This window comes from Helianthus annuus, chromosome 4 (genome assembly GCF_002127325.2).
Source record: "Helianthus annuus cultivar XRQ/B chromosome 4, HanXRQr2.0-SUNRISE, whole genome shotgun sequence".
NCBI lineage: Eukaryota > Viridiplantae > Streptophyta > Magnoliopsida > Asterales > Asteraceae > Helianthus > Helianthus annuus.
In genome coordinates this window covers 150,707,133-150,725,572 of record NC_035436.2, presented here as the reverse complement: position 1 = coordinate 150,725,572, position 18,440 = coordinate 150,707,133, and the positions used below count along the sequence as shown (strand labels likewise).

The window sequence follows — 18,440 nt, the reverse complement described above, 5'->3', positions numbered from 1 at the left end:
CCGCCCTAACTTCATTATATATGGAAACTTGCCTTTTTGAATGAATAATCTTTAATTTTTTTAGGTAATTTTGGAACCGTTTCCATTTGTACTCCATATATATACAAAATTGTTTTTAGTATAATGTTGCAATCCTTCACTTGAGAAGCGTTTTCTTTTTTTTGTTCATCATCATACCTCCAAATACAAGCATCGGTAAGTATATTGCACCTCTGTTTTAACATTTGTATAGTTTATTATATATAACCACAAATAGAGTTTTTTGTATTATTTATGTTCTATTTAACTGTGTAACTGATATTTCAAGTGGTATCGATATCATTAACCCTAATCACTATTTAGTATTTTGCTAAATACATGTCTTATAAAAATTCTGATTCAACTGTTTGAAACGAAAAGTATGTTATGTATGGTTATGAAATTTATATTTCACTAATTTACTATTTATACAATTTATTGAATTTCTTAGTATGGTTATTTTTATGGTATACAACTCATTCTTCAACTTATTCATTAATCCTTTGTTTGTTAATTATTTTTTTTGAATTATATTAGATTTGATGTCGTATTTTTATTGTAACCTGTTTTTTTGCAGGTTTTTAGTATGGGCGAACGTTCATCAAAGTATTATGTGGATAGTTTTTGAATTTTCTAACAATCCCTTTGTCGTGTTATATTTTGTTAACATTGTATTATGTAATTCAGTTACAGAGGACCCTGGTTCTGTAGGGTAATGAATCGAGCAGACCAACTTATTCTGGTATAGGAAAAAATTTTACTTTACTTATTTGTGTTATCTTCCTTTTTCATATTTTTAAAAACATATAATTATTATTCTATTTTTTAAATCAATTGAAAATATTTACAATTCATTTTCCCTTTAATTCTATGATTAGTCCATTCCGGATGATGCGGCTTCCAAACTGTGGGGTGTTGACAAATGCCCTACTAATGTTATGATACACAGTGAAGATGGTCGTGACTTTAATGTTTTCTTAAGCGCGTCTAAAGGGAAGTTTTTTTTCTTTCGTGGTTGGTCCAATGTTGTTGAACACTTGGGACTAACTCAGGGATGTTTGGTAGTATTTAATCCTTTAGATCATGCTACGTTTAAGTTAATGACTTATAAAGATGGTGTTAGTCGTGGGTCTTTCTGGACATATATGCAACCTCCATCATGCAATTTTTATGTAAGACAAATGTGATTTTCTTTTCCTGATATATTCAAATATTATTTATTTATTTATAGATACTAACCTTTTTACTTTTTTTAACATGCTACAGGTCATTCCTGAATGTATTTTGCCCAAAACTTACGATTTTTCGTCAAATGATGTAATCTCTACGGTTATGATCGACAACCAAATGTTTAACGTTTCCATTTTAACTAATGACGGCAAAGTCGGTTTTTCCGCTGGTATGGATGTAATTATTAGTATGTTTGAGTTGGAGGTTGGTTGTTATTTCTTATTCACCAAAGGTTTTGGACATTTTTTCTATATGAAAGTCTTTGGAAAAACCGGGGTTGAAATCACATATCCTAAATTACATCTTGATGAGGTAAATTAAATATATGTACTTAATTCTATGTTTTATACATATCAGCCTGAAATTCATCATTTGTATATTAATTTGCAGATTGAGGTTGCTCCAATAGATGTTGAGAATGAAGTTGAAGAACAAGTACATGGTGGTGTTATTCGGTTTGTTCGTACTGCCGGTGATGATTATTTTGTAAGTTTTCATATCATCTTGAAAACTGATAAAACACATAAGTTTGATGTGAATTTAATTTACTTAATGAATATTAATATTTTTTATCAATTTTACTTAAATACAGAGAATTCCTAATCCTGTTTCACGCATGGCTAAGCTTCATGAAGGGTTAAAAGATTTGACCATAAAATTTTTGCATCTGGACCCGCCACTGCAGATTACTAACGGTACCATACGTGAAAGAAGACCCAATGGTCGTGGTTATCGTTACGCTTTAACCTCTTGGAAGAAGTTCATGAAAGCTGCTCAAATTAAGGTCCGTGACCAGGTTCACTTTTCTTTTGATGAAAATGAGCAGGTGTTGAATATTGAGAGAATTCCCACCACTGTAAGAAAATAGTTAAAAGTGTAATCTATTGTTTTACTAATTTATATTCCCACTGGAACATCTTATCATAGATAAACCTGTGATATTCAAACTACTTATATCGAAAAAAATTTATTTTATATTTTAAGTATAACATTGCTGATTATTGTTTTACAACTAAATATATATAAAAAACAATATATAAACTAACTCTGCATATATTAAAAAGTATTATGAACTTAGTATTATATCTTTAATATATTACACTATGATGTTACATTATAAACATTTTTTTTTAAACATACCAGAATAATTTTTTTATTATATATAATAATTGCCGAAAGTCATGTACGACATATTAGGTTGCATATTTATAAATGTTTTCATTTTTTTGAAATTTACTAATCATCAAAAATCCCTCCGTTTTTTTCAATTTCAAATTAATAACTATTGAAATTGTTAATATGCCCCATGTGTTTTTTATCCACTGTAATTGTTTACAAATCTATAATAAGCCAAACAAAAAATATACAAATGTAGTATACTTAGTTATTCACATTATATGGATATGTTCATCAATGTGTAATATGTCATAGTTGAATGCTGACTTTAAAACTGCTAAAGTTTTATAATGTTCCTTAATTTCAAATTCAATAAAAGGTTAATAAGGAATTTAATATTGACAATGCGTATACTAAGTTAGTTAGTTACATTTCTTTTTCTATTTTTTTATGACATATTACCATATTTTTGGACATTTATGTTGATTGACTATATTTTTAGAAAACACCTCCATATTACATATTTCCATTTTCATCTTATACTATAATTGATTTTGTTCGATATTTTAAATTTTTATACTACACAATCTTTACTTAATTTAATTTGTCTACCTATTATAAATATTCTTTAAACATTTCACATTGTACTCAGTTTTATCTACTCAGCATTTTCTACATCATTTTTCATACTCTTTGGTAAGAATACCAATGAGACTTCTATACTATATTGATTTATAATTTATTATAATGTGTTAGTATATAGTGTTTGTTTTCTAATCTTTACTTTGAATTTTTTTGTAGAAATGGAAGAAGGTGCAATCACATTGTTGAATAATTTGGACCTCAATGTTGATAACTATACCATAAGAATACGCATTGTTCGTTTGTGGACAAGAGCTGATTTCAATAACGCTAGAAAAGTGTATTGTTATGATATGATATTCATGGACAGTGAGGTAAGTGTTCATATACGTATGTTATAATTTAAGTTTATATACTGTTAATTGTCAAAGTACGTATTATTTGTCTAAAATAATGTTGTTGTTTGGCAGGGAACAAAAATGCAAGCTTTTGTTTTGGCTAAAAACGCATCTGGATATCAACATCTTTTGGAAGAAAAGCGTTGTTTGACGATTAGAAATCCTTCATTGGGTGAGAATCGTCAGAAGGTGAAGTACGCTAACGGTGGTTTGAAGATTAACCTTAATAACAACACCGTTGTTGAGGAATGCCACGAGGCTATTGGTTCTGAATGAGGTTTTGATTTTACTCCCTTTGATTCAGTTGTGGAGGATCCAACAGTTGACAACAAGTTTTTTAAAAGTCCAATTGGTATGATATACAATTAAAACTATTTAACTAAACACAGCACATTTTTTATTTTGTTGACACTATTTCATTTTTATCAACAGATGTAATTGGTTTTGTGGTCAAAAGTTTTCCCTTCGAGGTAGACACAGAAACTAATAACGGACAAAACCAGAAGAAAGTCACCTTTATGCTTGAAGACTTGAAGTATTTATTTATTTTTTCCTCTATTTTATTGTTTAATATATTATTTTTCTATATTATGTACTCTGAACTGCTATTTTGATTTTATTCATTTCAATAATGTTCAGCAATAAGCAGATCTTTGTGACGCTTTGGGACGGTTATGCGGATCAAATAATGGAGTATGAGAGCAGCAATCGAGGTGAAAAAAATGTCGTCGTAATCATTCAGTTTGGGAAGTACAGATTCTGGGGAGGTATCGTATTACTTCAAATATATTGTGTTTTTTTTCTTTATGGTTACATTTTGAATAATTGTTTGCATTAATTAAAATAATTGTATATATATGTTCAGGGCATTTGTCTGTTTCAAATTTGTATACTGTCACCCGAGTCTTAATTAACAGTGATATTGATGAGGTTGCTGAGTTTAAACAAAGGTTCACTATCCTAATAAGTTATTTTAAATTTCCTATGCATTTCTGTGAATCTAAATTTTTAATTTTTATTTTTTAATAGATTTATCGAGAAACTTTCTCCCGAAATGTCTTCCAGTTATTCTGGCCTAAGTTCTTCGGTTGCGAAGTCTGCCACTGAAGAATTTCTTTCTGACCTCACCTTTTTTCCCATCGGGTCGTTAACCTCAATAGATACGGTAACACGGATAACAGATAGTTTTTATATGTTTTACACTATCAATTTTTTTAATACATTATATATATATCTTAAACACAGACGAGGTTTGTTGTCATTGTTGGCACTATCAAGAGTTTTGCATCGAACAATGAGTGGTTTTACAACGCGTGCACAAACTGCAACAAAAAGGTTTCAACCGTTACTGTTGTTAAAGAAAAGCAGGATGATACTGATGGTTCTGAAGAGGTTACTGTCTTAGAATGCAAGACTGATATTTGTAATACAAGGACCGTTACATCAATTCCACGGTAAATATTAACCATTTTTTGTTTTTTTTTTGTCAAAATAAGTTAATCTCATTTATATTTTTTTGCAGAATTAGGCTTTATATACGTGTCCAAGATTGCACTGGTATTGTGAGTCTAACATTGTTTGAGCGTGAGGTGACAAAGCTTTTGAAGGTTAATGCTAATCAGCTTTTAGACAACAACATTGAAGTATGTAGTAAATAATTCATTTTATCATATTTTTTTTTATTTTAAAAATATTAATTATATTTTATTTTTCGACAGTTAGCAAACGAAGGAAGCTTTCCAAATGAGCTAAATTCATTACTCAATATGAAGTTTGCCTTCAAGATTGCTGTTTCTTCTTTTAACATCAGCAAGAAGTCTGATGGATACTCAGTCTCCAAGATGACTGATAACCCGGTTGTTTTGTCCGAGCTGGATAAACATTTTGACACTATTCAGGTATAGTTATTCCAATTCACCCTTATATTATTATTACAATCTTCCATCAATGTTTAATTACTGATTAATATGATATATTGTTTTAACTTAAAAAAATTTACAAAATCAGCCTATTGATGAGGAAGCCGTCAATGTCGAACCATCCGATTCAAATCGTAATGATTATTTGCCTGTTAAGGTTTAGTATCGTTTACCTTATCTATTATTCAACTTTAACTCATTATATGTTAATTGTATGTTTCAAACTCATACCTATTTATTCATTTTATTTAACTAGGATTCTATATCCCAAACGGGAGACGATGTAACCCCTTGCTCAAATGTGTTTAAAGTTGGCTTTACAACATCGTTTGATCGGAAGGATGCTGAGTTTGATACGAGCAGCGAGCGTGACTTGAAGCGCAATTTGGAAACCGTGTATGACGTGGATGATGTATCTTCGCAGTCTTCTTCGAAGTCGCGTAAAGATGGTGGTGTGGATGCAGTTCTTCTAATTCCAAAGAAAGAAAAGTAGTCACCTATATTTCGAACATTTGATTAAATCGGCTGTTTTTTTCTTAAGTATTTGGATATTTATGTTTATTTTGACAATGGTTATAACTGTGTGGTTGATTTTTATGAACATGGTTGTTTTATTGTTTAGTTGTTTGTTATGTATATCAATTGTTATTTTGCTAATTTATTTTTCTAATCCCGTTTTTTGTTTCTTATACATATGACATCATTATTCTTTTTTGGTGTATAACATTTTAATAATATGTCGTTTGAGTATTGATATTATTACTTAAAATATAAGAGCTAATATGATTTTGTGTAACATAACTTAATTTAAGAACCTATGATTTAATACTTACGTATGTATTAATTGGTATTTAGAAAAAATTACATAGTAATAAGATAACAACTTTTTACGTTATTTAAATATTAAAAAAAATAATCCCTTCTTTAAATAATGAATCTTACTTAAAATATAGTACCCAATATGATAATTCGTTAATTTGGCAAACTTAGATATATTTTTTTATTATATAAAATTTTAATATTATTTGTTATTTTATTTAAATATAACGTAAAATTTTATTATTGGTTGATATTTGAATTAAATTTTATTATACATGTAATGTAATGTATTTAAGGAATTTATTTAATACATTATAAATTTTTTAATATACACTTACCATAAATTATTTCTAATACTTTACTTATTTGTGTTATCTTCCTTTTTCATATCTTTAAAAACATATAATTATTATTCTATTCTATTATGTAATGTAAAAGGTTGTTGTGGTAATTATAGATTAAATCAATTTTATTTTTGTCAGAAATCAAACTATAGGGGATGTATATGTAAATTTCAATATGGCGGTTCTAAATAAGGACTTTGTCCTTACCATACTCTACCATCAAATCATCCTTCTTATCACTCTTATCATCTCTAGGAGAACTCAAATTGGCACCGGATCTTATCATCGGATTATCGCCGGAATCATCATTCATTTAGGTTTCCGGCAACCGAAACTAGGGTTTCTAATCTTCACTTAAAGGTAACAACATTTATGTTCCTGTGATCGGTCATAAACTTTACTTTTAATCTTTTATATCTTTGATTTTATACCACTTCATTGATGTACTTCTAAGGTTAACCATTAATATTGTTGTTTTTTGTAAGATTGAGTCTTTAATTGTTTAATATATACTGTTGTAGTTTAGTTTTGTTATGCTATGTTCAAAAGTTGTTTATATATCGGATTATCGCCGGAATCATCAGACATAATGGTTTCCGGCAACCGAAACTAGGGTTTCTAATCTTCACTTAAAGGTAACAACATTTATGTTCCTGTGATCGGTCATAAACTTTACTTTAAATCTTTTCCATCTTTGATTTTATACCACTTCATTGATGTATTTCTAAAGTTAACCATTAATATTGTTGTTTTTTGTAAGATTGAGTCTTTATTTGTTTGAAATATACTGTTGTAGTTTAGTTTTGTTATGCTACCTTCAAAAGGTGTTTATATACCCATCCAATAGTTTTCATAAACGTTTGTTCATGAAGAAGTATGTAATCATTTACTTAAATTTTGATAGATACTGGTATTAAAAATTTAAATTGCTGATGCACTAAATTTATTTATAATATTGTATCTATATTCATATAAAATTATAATTTGTTAATCATATAAATTTGAGTTTTTAATTATTTTAGTCGTCATTTTTTGTAGTCCAAGCAGTGTTATGTATATATTGTTTTTTTGTTGTATACTGTATATATTAGTGTTTGCTAAACTACGAGAATTTGAAAATAAATTATTGTTGCAGGTATCAAAATGTATACTTCATTTGTAAAGTATCTTCTAAACCCATCCTCATTGAGTATAGTAAGTAATCTTTATGTAATCTATAATTCCGCTGTTAGACTAATATAATTTTTAAGTTATTTTTTAAACTTATAATACTAAATATAGTTAATATTAATATTAATATATATACAGGATGTCCCTATCAGCTTTGTTAATCAATTCTACGGAGAGGATTGGGCCGATAGGAAGATGCGTATATATCACTCAAGTGGGAAAATTTGGGTCGTAATGTTGAAACGATTAAAACGTATGCCAGTCTTAACTGACGGCTGGGGAGAAGTTGTTTCAGATCTCAAACTTCAGAAAGATTGTCTCCTGTCATTTCGTCCCATGAACCATTTTGGTCTCTATCTTTCATCTTATGTTAATGGCGTATGTGAGCAATCTTATTTCACAATTAATCGTCATCTAACATTGGGTTATACGGTACGTAATTTCATTAAGTTTTCCTTAAACTTTATATTTAGCATGTATTTCTTTTTTAATAATATAACCTACATAGTCAACATTCAATTTGTTATGTTTCATATTAAGTAGATGATTGAAGAATCTTTTGTCCAACAATGTTTTGGAGACGATGGAATGGCTGGCTCATATGAGGTTAATTATAAGGGTTCTCCGTGGACGGTGTCAACAAGTAAGGTTAATTCAAACTATGTATTCTCAGAAGGTTGGACTCAACTTTGCAACGATCTTGGCGTTCAAGAAGATGATTTATTGGTTTTTGAAAAACTTAATGATGTTATGTTTGATTTAACGGTGTATCGAGACGAGGTTGAGATAAGGTTGAGCAAGAAGGTTGAATCTGATGATGATGATGATGATGTAATTCAGATATCTAGGGCTGATTACGATAAAGCGCTTTTGGAGGTTCGAATCTGTTAGGTATTATACTTTGTATCCATTTTTACTCTTCTATTAATTTTTTTTAATATGATTTTTTCAGGACATAGAGGTAGATGATAACCAGCCCACATCTGTTAAAAGTACATCAGTAACAGTCCCGACAAGTACACCGAAGAAGGTTCATGTTAAAGAGACGTTGAAAGTAGGTGATGGCTTACATTTCACGACAAGACAAGATGTAAGTTTACAGACTCTATTATATTGTTATATTAATTTATTTATGACAATTGCCTATTATAACTCAATTATTTGAATTCAACCTACAATTAACCCATACGAACATTATTACTGATACTAAACCAATGGTTGCATTTATATTATTACTTTTATACTTTTTTTTGTTTGTTTCTTTGTACAAATACATAGTTTAATCAATTTGCCTTATCAGTAACACCATGGAATAGTTTCAAATATCATAATAGTTGTATTCGAGTTTTTTGGAACTTCATTGTTTATTTCTTTGGTTTACAAGTCAAATATTTATTAAATAAACATGACAATGTACAATTAATTTAACAACTTTATTACGTCTGAAAAATAACCTCTAACTTTATTAGATCAATTAGAAGGTGAGTCTTGGATGTATATTTTCCTTTTTTTTTTTTTTAAGATTAGTACATTTTTTATATGTAATTTGATGCTGACAGATTTTTGCTTTAAATTTTAAAAACATAAATGAATGAAAAAAATTTCATGTTCTAACTCTATTATTTCATAACAGGTCAAAGGAAAGGGAAAAGGTAAACTTTCTGTCAACCGATCCGTCAAAGTTGATAATTTCAACCAACAATGCAAAGGCCGAAAACGTTATACAACATCTGATCAAACTGTCAAGGTATTAAATAATTTATGTATTTTATATTAAGTGTACTAATATCCGTTTGTATTGTACATTATTTTCCTTATAAAAGGCAAAGAAATGCTTAACTGTTGATAAAAATGTGTAGCATCCAAAGAAGGGTTCAACGAAGGCAAATAAAGTTTCCCGTATCGGCATTCATCCAGAATATTTCGACTTTAGCCGTAAAGCTGAATATAGGCTGGTACTTTTTCTTTTATACCTGATCAACCATTAAAACTTTTATTATTGTTTATATTTGCTTATAGTTTTTATTCTTTCAACGCATTAAGCGGCTTCCGGTGGAGGTTGTTAATAGAGCCGGCCTGTCTGATAGATTGCAACCTATATCTGTCCAGAACTTGAATGGTGATGTTGAAGTTTATGACACAAAGACAGAGTTAAACCGTTGTACGTTACGTTACGCTGTGGATGGATGGAGGAAATTTATGGATGATAACCAGTTGCAGTTTGGACACATGTTGCATTTCACATTTGTAACTTCACAGAGGAAGATTGTGTTGAACGGTGTAACTTCAATCTAATGAAGACTGCTATAAAGTGTGTTTAAAACAGCTATGGTTTGGTTAGTTGTTTGTTAGTCTTTTGAATGGATTTTTTTTGTTGGTTGTGGTTATGAACATGAAAAATTTGCGTCGTTTCCCATGGTTCACTTTATTTAGATCTTTTGTAATGATACTAATATGACTTATTTTGTAATAGTTTTTAGATTTTGTTAGTGTTTTATATGTCTATTATAGTAAGTAATTACAATCTTCATATTTACACAGTTCATATCTTTTATTTATTTTGAAAGATGTTATAAATCTCAATTTCCTAAAAAAAATTTTAATATATGGCAATCAAATTCATTTATGGAAACATAATCATAACAATTTAAAAACTTCTAAAATTAACGTATTACATGAATATATTTCTATTTTTTTATATTCTATCTCTATCTCTATATATTATTAAAGACTTCTTCCAATTTGTGATTTCTATATCCCCTTTCATTTCGTATTGGATGATTCAATAAGAATTGATCAAAACACTCATTTTCCCTTGATTATTTCAACCTCGGTATTCAACATTTCAACTTGGTTAGTTTGTTCAGTTTGTATTTTTGTCTATTGTTATTTAATCATTTAGCATCTTATTTGTATATGTAAGTATTTTTGTTAAATTGTTTATATGAATCTTTATTTACGATTGATTGATTAAATATTACTTAACATGTGTTTCAACATACCAACTATGTAATTTAACAATTCTTTTTCTAAATTCATAGCAATGCCTAAACGACCAAAAATTGTCTCCGTATACAATGACGTTGATAAAGAAAACACTCAGCATGGTAAGTTATTTAAAGTTTTACAGTTTTTTTACCTTCTTAGTTCTTTGAGTATATAGATAGAGATGTATATTTTTTATACGCAGTTCACCGGAATGAAAACACATCCTCCGACATTGTTAACGGTATAGCACTAATTATTTTATTGTCCATTTATATTATTTTAGACCTTCTTACTTAGTTCACTATTACGCTAGAATTTTTTATTAATTCTTCAATTTTTTTTTTTTGTGTCTCTTAAAAGTTCGACGAGGCAGAAGACCTTTATCAAGCATAACGAATGGTATTATTTTATGTATATATTTTTTTTAACAAAATGAGACTTATTTTTTCCTTATCTACAACTAACTATTTTGATTTGTTATTGTTTGTTCATTATAATTTTTTCAATTTGTCTACGATTTTATAATAGTTGTCCTCCCAATTGTTACTCGAGACGAGGCATCTCATAGAAGAAAATTAAGAAAATTAATCTTGGATAATAAGAAATCAAATGTGGGAACTACATCGTCATCCCTCAATATTGATTCCACTAATATTAATTCCACTTCCACTCCGTGTGTTACATCTGATAACATAGTCAACAAAATTGGTTTTCACAATTTTGAATCCACTCCTGAGGTGACTAATAATGTTAATTCAAGTCTTTCAAGTATTGTAACAAGTAAGTATTTCTTTTTCTTAATGTTTATATATTTGGGAATATGTTCTTATTGTTTTGCATCGATATTTTTAATATGCTTTTTTGTCAATTGTAGCAGGTAACAATATTTGTAGTACCAGCAATCGTACAACGACAAAAAACGATATTGGGAATAATATTTCAACTGGCATCACATCAACCACCTGCACATCATCATTGAACCGTAATTTGCAAAGGCTATCATCTGGCAAACGTAAGTTGGTATCCAAAGCACGTATTTCGTCTCCTATACCAATGATCGACTTGACCACAGATGAAACCGTAGTACGAGATCCTTATAAAGGTGTTTCTACAGGTTAGGTTTGTTCATAAGTACTGCTACATATTGTAAAAATAATAAGTCTTAAATACGTATATCTTATTATTGTAATGAATGTTGTATATATAACTATAATGTTGTATGTTTTAACAGATTATTTAGATCACGGTGATCAAGTTATTACTTGTGAAGTTTGTTATGCAAAGTTATGGGACGCAGAGAAAGGAAGCGGAAGAAAAGAGGGTGGCAAAATATGTCATATGTTATGTTGTGGTTATGCCAAAGTTGTGTTACCGGATTACAAAACCGCGACACCTTATTATAAAAGTCTATTCATGTCAAATGACAATGAAAGCAAGCACTTTTTGAAGAACATTCGACGATACAATTCTATGTTCGCGTTTACCTCAATGGGTGGTAAGGTTGACCAAACCGTGAATACTGGTAATGCTCCTTTTTGCTACAGAATTAGTGGTGAAAATTACCATTCTATTGGTAGTCTTGTGCCACCAAACGGAGTGAAGCCTAAATTTTGTCAGTTATACATATACGATACTGAAAATGAGTTGGCAAACAGGCAATCAGATTTTAGGTACCATTCATGAACTTATTTTATTAATAACATTTATTTTAAGTGTATATTTACTTAATATTTCAATTTGATGAAACAGGACTTCAGACAATGCTTCCTCATCATCCACTTCAGATGAAACCGATAATAAGCTGATACAACAAATCAAAGCAATGTTTGATGCCGAAAATGTGCTTGTGAAAATTTATAGGATGGTTAGAGATTGCTTCCAACAAAATCCTTATACCACTTTAAAGCTTCGCCTTATTGGCAAAAGAGAACAAGATGGTCGGACTTATAACTTACCTACTTCCTCAGAGGTTGCTGCTCTTATTGTTGGAGATATCGATAACGCACTTGAGAAAAGAGATATCGTTGTCGAGACACAAACAGGTTCATTAAAAAGAATAAGTGAATTGCATCCATCCTATCTTGCACTTCAGTATCCTATTTTGTTCCCATATGGAGACGACGGTTACAGAATTGACATACCACATAGGGGTGTCATTGATGTTACTAACAAGAAACGTCCGAATTGTACAATGAGAGAGTTTTTTGCGTATCGTGTACAAGATCGTAGTAACCAGTTTTCATTGATTCTAAATTCTCGACGCTTATTCCAACAGTTTTTGGTTGATGCTTATACGATGATTGAGAGCGAGCGACTTAACTTTATAAGATTTCAGCAACAAGATCTCAGGTCTGATACATATGAGAATATCCGGAAACTAAGATATAACGGCCAACAAGATTTGTCTAAGGTTGGAAAACGTATTTTCCTTCCATCTTCCTTTACAGGCGGGTCACGATATATGATGCAAAACTATCTTGACGCAATGGCAATTTGTAAATGGTATGGTTATCCAGACTTTTTTATAACCATTACCTGCAATCCCAAATGGCCGGAGGTTCAAAGGTTTCTTAAGGACACAAATCTTAATCCGGAGGATAGGCCTGATATTTTATCTCGAATTTTTAAAATAAAGCTGGATGCCATTTGTAAAGATTTGAAAGACCGTGATTTGTTTGGAAAAGCTTCTGCTGGTATGTTTATAAATTTACTTTTTAAAAATAACCTTAATTATATTTACAAGGTTTTTATTTTTTTTTGTAGTTGTTTACACTATTGAGTTTCAGAAGCGAGGATTGCCTCATGCACATATGTGCTTATTCATGGAGAATGATTACAAACTTCCAACTGTAGACCATGTTGATCAGTTTATTTCTGCAGAAATCCCTGATTTAAACCAAGACCCGGAACTATATACGCTTGTGAAAGACCATATGATTCACGGTCCATGTGGTAATGCTAGAATGAGCTCTCCATGTATGGTTGATAGAAAATGTTCAAAAGGTTTTCCCAAGAAATTTCAAGATCACTCAACCTTGGATTCTAACGGATTTCCCTTATACAGAAGAAGAGATGACGGTTCCTTCGTTTAAAAAATAAAATTCAGTTAGACAATAGAAGTGTTGTACCTTATAACAAAAAGCTTTTGAAAAGATATCAGGCGCATATAAACGTTGAATGGTGCAACCAAGCGGCGTCAATAAAGTATTTGTTCAAGTATATTAATAAAGGTCCTGATAGAGCAACAGTTGCTGTGGTTCCGAGCAACAATGAAAACGAACAAGCAGAAAATGATGAAATTAAAGAGTATTATGACTGTAGGTATATATCTGCGTGTGAAGCGTCTTGGAGGATTTTTTCTAATGAAGTTAATTATAGGAGTCCTTCTGTTATGCGTCTTCCTTTCCATCTTCCTGGACAACAAACAGTTTGTTTCGGTCCAGATGAAGATATTAATCAAGTGCTAAACAAACCATCTGTGAACTCATCAATGTTTTAGCTTGGATGCAACGTAATCAGATCCTAACGACCATGTTGCACGTACACTAACATACGTACAGTTTCCGCGTTTTTATGTTTGGAAGCTTGACAAGCGTATATGGGTTCCGAGAATAAAAGGAAAAACAATTGGAAGAATTCATTCCGTTCTCCTTCTACCGGTGAAGCGTACTATTTAAGAATTCTTCTTAACAAAGTTAAAGGACCAACTTCGTTTGATGATATTAAAACAGTTAATGGTCGAGTGTACGATACTTTTAGAGATGCTTGCTATGCGCTTGGTTTGTTGGATGACGACTCTGAGTATATTGAGGCCATCAAAGAAGCAAATATATCAGGTAGTGCAGGTTATATTCGCAATTTATTCGCCACCATGTTACTGTCAAGCACATTATCTAGACCTGAAGTTGTCTGGGAAAGCACATGGAAGTATATGACAGATGATTTTCTGTACAGATTCTCAAAGTATCATCGTGTTTCAGGTAAAATTATAAATTTCATATTATTGTTTTTTGACAGTTACAAAAATTTACCATTAAATTTATATGTGGTTTTGATTTTTCACAGGTTTATCAATTCCTGATGAGCAACTAAAGAACTACGTTTTATGCGAAATAGAGAAGTTTTAACTCGGAATAATTCATCGCTTCGGAGATTTTTATCAATGCCTACCCGGATACTTCATCTTTAGATAACTTTCGCTGCCGATTTGATTAACGAAGAGCTTGCTTATGACAGAACAGAGTTACAAAATGTTTATCAAGGTCAGGTGAATTTGTTAACGGATGAACAACGTGCAGTATATGAAGAAATTATGAACGCAGTTCATGGAGACAATGGAGGAGTATTTTTTGTTTACGGTTATGGCGGGACCGGTAAAACGTTTTTATGGAAAACATTATCTGCTGCAATTAGGTCAAAAGGTCAGATTGTATTAAACGTTGCATCTAGCGGAATTGCATCATTGCTGTTGGAGGGAGGAAGAACGGCTCATTCTAGGTTTCATATACCTTTGAATCTTAATGAGGATTCCGTTTGTCATATAAAACCAGACGATGATGTAGCTAAATTACTACAGCAGACCAAACTCATTATATGGGATGAAGCTCCTATGGTTCATAAACATGCATTTGAGGCTTTGGATAGAACTATGCATGACATTTTCAATATATCTAATCCATCCAGGTCTGATGTTTATTTGGAGGGAAGGTGATTGTATTTGGTGGTGATTTTAGGCAAATACTACCTGTTGTTCCAAACGGTGGACGTCAAGAAATTGTGAATGCCTCATTATGTTCTTCTTATCTGTGGAGTAAGTGTAAGTTGTTGACGTTATCTAGAAACATGAGGTTAACTGTTGGAAGACCATCATCTGAAGTTGAAGAGATTAGTAATTTTGCAAAATGGTTGTTGGACGTTGGCGAGGGAAATGTTGGTGGTTCCAATGATGGAGAAGCAATAATTGAAATACCACCTGAGCTTTTAATTGATAGCATATCTGATCCAATTTCTAGCCTGATTGATTTTGTTTATCCGTCAATCTTGGATAATTACAATGATCCTAATTACTTTAGTACAAGAGCTATACTTGCGCCTAAGAATGAGGTTGTTCACGAGATTAACGACAGATTGTTGGCAGTTTCCCTGGTGAAGAAAAAGAGTATCTTAGTTCTGACAGTCTATGCCCTACTGAAGATGGCAATGTTGATCAGCAAAATAATATTCTCCTGACGTGCTCAATGGTCTCAAAGTGTCTGGTTTACCAAATCATAGGTTAGTGCTTAAAGTTGGCGTTCCAGTAATGTTGTTGCGAAATATTGACCAACGAAATGGTTTGTGTAACGGTACAAGGTTAAAGGTCACAAAACTTTACAGCCGTGTTATTGAAGCTGAGATAATTTCTGGTGGTAATATTGGTTCTCGGACATTCATACCTAGAATCAATTTGGTACCTTCGGACCGAAAGATTCCTTTTGCATTTCAAAGGAGGCAATTTCCAATAACTGTATGTTTTGCAATGACGATTAACAAAAGCCAGGGACAGTCGCTATCTAAGGTTGGGTTGTACCTAAGACAACCAGTTTTCACACATGGTCAATTGTACGTAGCTTTATCCAGGGTTACAAGACGAGATGGAATCAAGTTACTAATACTTGACAATGATGGCAGGCCTACAAATAAAACAACCAATGTCGTATATAAAGAGATATTCAATGGATTGTGACTTTTATATTTTTGTCCTTTTTTTTTTTACGTTATTTGTATCATTTTTTATTATATGCGAAGAAACTTATAACGAAGTATTTACGCATTAAAGTATAGTCACATTCTTATGTAGTATTGAATCAACAGTTATTTCTGGTAATAATATTGGTACATGATTTTTATTCCAAGGATCCATATTTCTCCGTCCGACAAACTAATTACTTTCAAATTATATAAAGTAACCGATTCAGATATAAACAACAATAACTTATTATGTTAATATATATACATACACATACTAATCAACAACCTTTTATAGATGATACCAACATTACTTACATTCCAAAATATGGTTTTTTTCAAGATATATAACTAATTGTCTTTAAGGTTAACTAGCTGCATGTCCATAATAAAAGTAAACATACATCATAACCACTCATTACATGTCCAAAACAAAAGTAAACATAACATAAGTAGCATAATATAGTCCTGAATTCGAGTACACAAAATACCTTCTTCATTAGCTTAAACATTTACCTTTCAACCTGCATTAACTTGATCCACGTCTGATAAGATCAGCAGATTTCCTGTGCTTATGAATTTGAAATGCATTTTGTCACCCAGACGAAGCCCATTCTCTTTCATGAACATTGGCCAACCTTCGATTGCATACCTCACATCATCTCCGTTCTTTTGGCGCCTAACATTCATATCCACTGTTTTTCCCTTCATGTTCCTCACTTTTAACACGTGCACTTTGTTTTTTAATCCGCCAACTCTTACAACATTAGCAGGCAATCTCTGCATGAATATGATAATTAACAATTAAACCAGCCTTATGAATGTAATAGTATTACCGTTTATCAATTAGTGTTGAAAAAACATACCATTCTGTTACCTCCCTTTTGTGTAAATTCACAGTAACCATCTTTATCAACAGAATTCTTCCTTGCAACACGTTTTGGTGCAACATCTAATATCTTCAATTTACTGCCTGATATCTTTCTAATATCTTTTTCCTAATTATTACAGACACACATAATGTTTATAATAAAATATGTAATATATATTTTAATCTCTTTGAGTTCATCATAATAAATGTTGTTATACGTACCAACCGACTGCGTGTTCTTTTTCCAACTGTTGAAACGGTTTGCATTTCCACTTCTGTTCCGCATCTCAGCGCCTTACCTTCGTCTGCCTTACAATATCCCTCAATATGTTTTCCTTTTTTCTTAACCTGTTTACACAATTTCTTATTTTAGACATCAATAACCAAGAAGTAAAAAAATAAAATTCTTACATTTTTTTGGCAGTTTGTTTATCTCTTCTCTTATCACACTGGACGTTTCCCCCTTCGAGACTTCTTCTCCACCAACGTTCTTACTCCCCTCATCTTTGTAACCACTTTCATTCATCTATTTATCATACAATTATACTTAGTAAAATCCCAAAAGCTAATTACAATTTATATTTATCTACATAAATGGATGCTTATTACCTCACACCTAAACAGATCAACTGAATCATCGTCTTCACATAATGTCTGTCATACAATAACATACGTAAGTAAGTCGGATTTTTTACTAAACTCTTATAATTTAGTTTAAAATACTTACAAAGTCAACGTTTTTGTAGTATGTGTCTTTAGGTATCTCCAGCACAGATTCATCAACACTTTCTTCTTTGACGTTCACATCTAACTCAACTCCTCTACGATATATCTTTATCTCAAATGTTGCGTTGTCAGTTTTCGTGAACAACAGTAAATCATCCTCTTCTATTCCAAGATCATGAAATAACTTCGGACAACCTTTTGTAAGAACATAGTTATCATTAATTTTTTCCGTCTCAACTTTCCAACTATGACCTGCTGCATTTATGTTGTAACAGTCTTCACTGGTTCGTACGAGAAATTTTGTGACATAAGCTTCTGGAAGCACCTGAAAAGTAATGTAACAGTTTATTGATATATATTTATGTAAATCATCTATATTTCAAGTATGACAATATAAAAAATCATTAAGAAATAATAGTATACTTACTATTATCTTTAAAACGTTGTAACGATTGAATGTTACAAAAGATTCACCACTTATGTTTTCAACGAAAGCAACTGATTTCCATACTTTTGTCCTCCATTATCCTTAATC

General features: G+C 31.0%; 3 protein-coding genes and 1 long non-coding RNA gene across 4 annotated transcripts; all 4 read left to right on the top strand.

Moving 5' to 3' along the window:
- The first annotated feature begins 3,975 nt into the window (after positions 1-3,975).
- Positions 3,976-5,002, top strand: LOC110934826. The gene is made up of 5 exons (XM_035989428.1): positions 3,976-4,111; positions 4,210-4,294; positions 4,374-4,509; positions 4,590-4,798; positions 4,867-5,002. The coding sequence occupies exons 1-5, from the start codon at positions 3,976-3,978 to the stop codon at positions 5,000-5,002; spliced, it is 702 nt and encodes a 233-aa protein (XP_035845321.1).
- A 171-nt stretch (positions 5,003-5,173) lies between these two features.
- Positions 5,174-5,593, top strand: LOC110934825. The gene is made up of 3 exons (XR_004891716.1): positions 5,174-5,242; positions 5,352-5,420; positions 5,520-5,593. It is a non-coding gene; the product is annotated as an uncharacterized LOC110934825 (long non-coding RNA).
- A 5,046-nt stretch (positions 5,594-10,639) lies between these two features.
- Positions 10,640-14,083, top strand: LOC118491560. The gene is made up of 7 exons (XM_035989427.1): positions 10,640-10,703; positions 11,113-11,364; positions 11,462-11,698; positions 11,816-12,239; positions 12,334-13,277; positions 13,348-13,565; positions 13,691-14,083. Exons 1-7 carry the CDS (start codon positions 10,640-10,642, stop codon positions 14,081-14,083), a joined length of 2,532 nt encoding a protein of 843 aa, XP_035845320.1.
- Positions 14,084-14,182: 99 nt separating this feature from the next.
- Positions 14,183-15,813, top strand: LOC118491559 (ATP-dependent DNA helicase PIF2-like). The gene is made up of 4 exons (XM_035989426.1): positions 14,183-14,564; positions 14,650-14,684; positions 14,774-15,267; positions 15,318-15,813. The coding sequence occupies exons 1-4, from the start codon at positions 14,183-14,185 to the stop codon at positions 15,811-15,813; spliced, it is 1,407 nt and encodes a 468-aa protein (XP_035845319.1).
- Positions 15,814-18,440: the final 2,627 nt, after the last annotated feature.

Coding starts and splice junctions, on each gene's coding strand:
- LOC110934826 (XM_035989428.1), top strand. CDS start 3,976: ATGTTCAGCAATAAGCAGATCTTTGTGACGCTTTGGGACGGTTATGCG. Junction 4,112..4,209: donor GAAGTACAGATTCTGGGGAG/GTATCGTATTAC, acceptor ATATATGTTCAG/GGCATTTGTCTGTTTCAAAT. Junction 4,799..4,866: donor ACCGTTACATCAATTCCACG/GTAAATATTAAC, acceptor ATTTTTTTGCAG/AATTAGGCTTTATATACGTG.
- LOC118491560 (XM_035989427.1), top strand. CDS start 10,640: ATGCCTAAACGACCAAAAATTGTCTCCGTATACAATGACGTTGATAAA. Junction 10,704..11,112: donor TAAAGAAAACACTCAGCATG/GTAAGTTATTTA, acceptor ATTTTATAATAG/TTGTCCTCCCAATTGTTACT. Junction 13,278..13,347: donor GTTTGGAAAAGCTTCTGCTG/GTATGTTTATAA, acceptor TTTTTTTTGTAG/TTGTTTACACTATTGAGTTT.
- LOC118491559 (XM_035989426.1), top strand. CDS start 14,183: ATGGGTTCCGAGAATAAAAGGAAAAACAATTGGAAGAATTCATTCCGT. Junction 14,565..14,649: donor AAAGTATCATCGTGTTTCAG/GTAAAATTATAA, acceptor GATTTTTCACAG/GTTTATCAATTCCTGATGAG. Junction 14,685..14,773: donor ATGAGCAACTAAAGAACTAC/GTTTTATGCGAA, acceptor CTTCATCTTTAG/ATAACTTTCGCTGCCGATTT.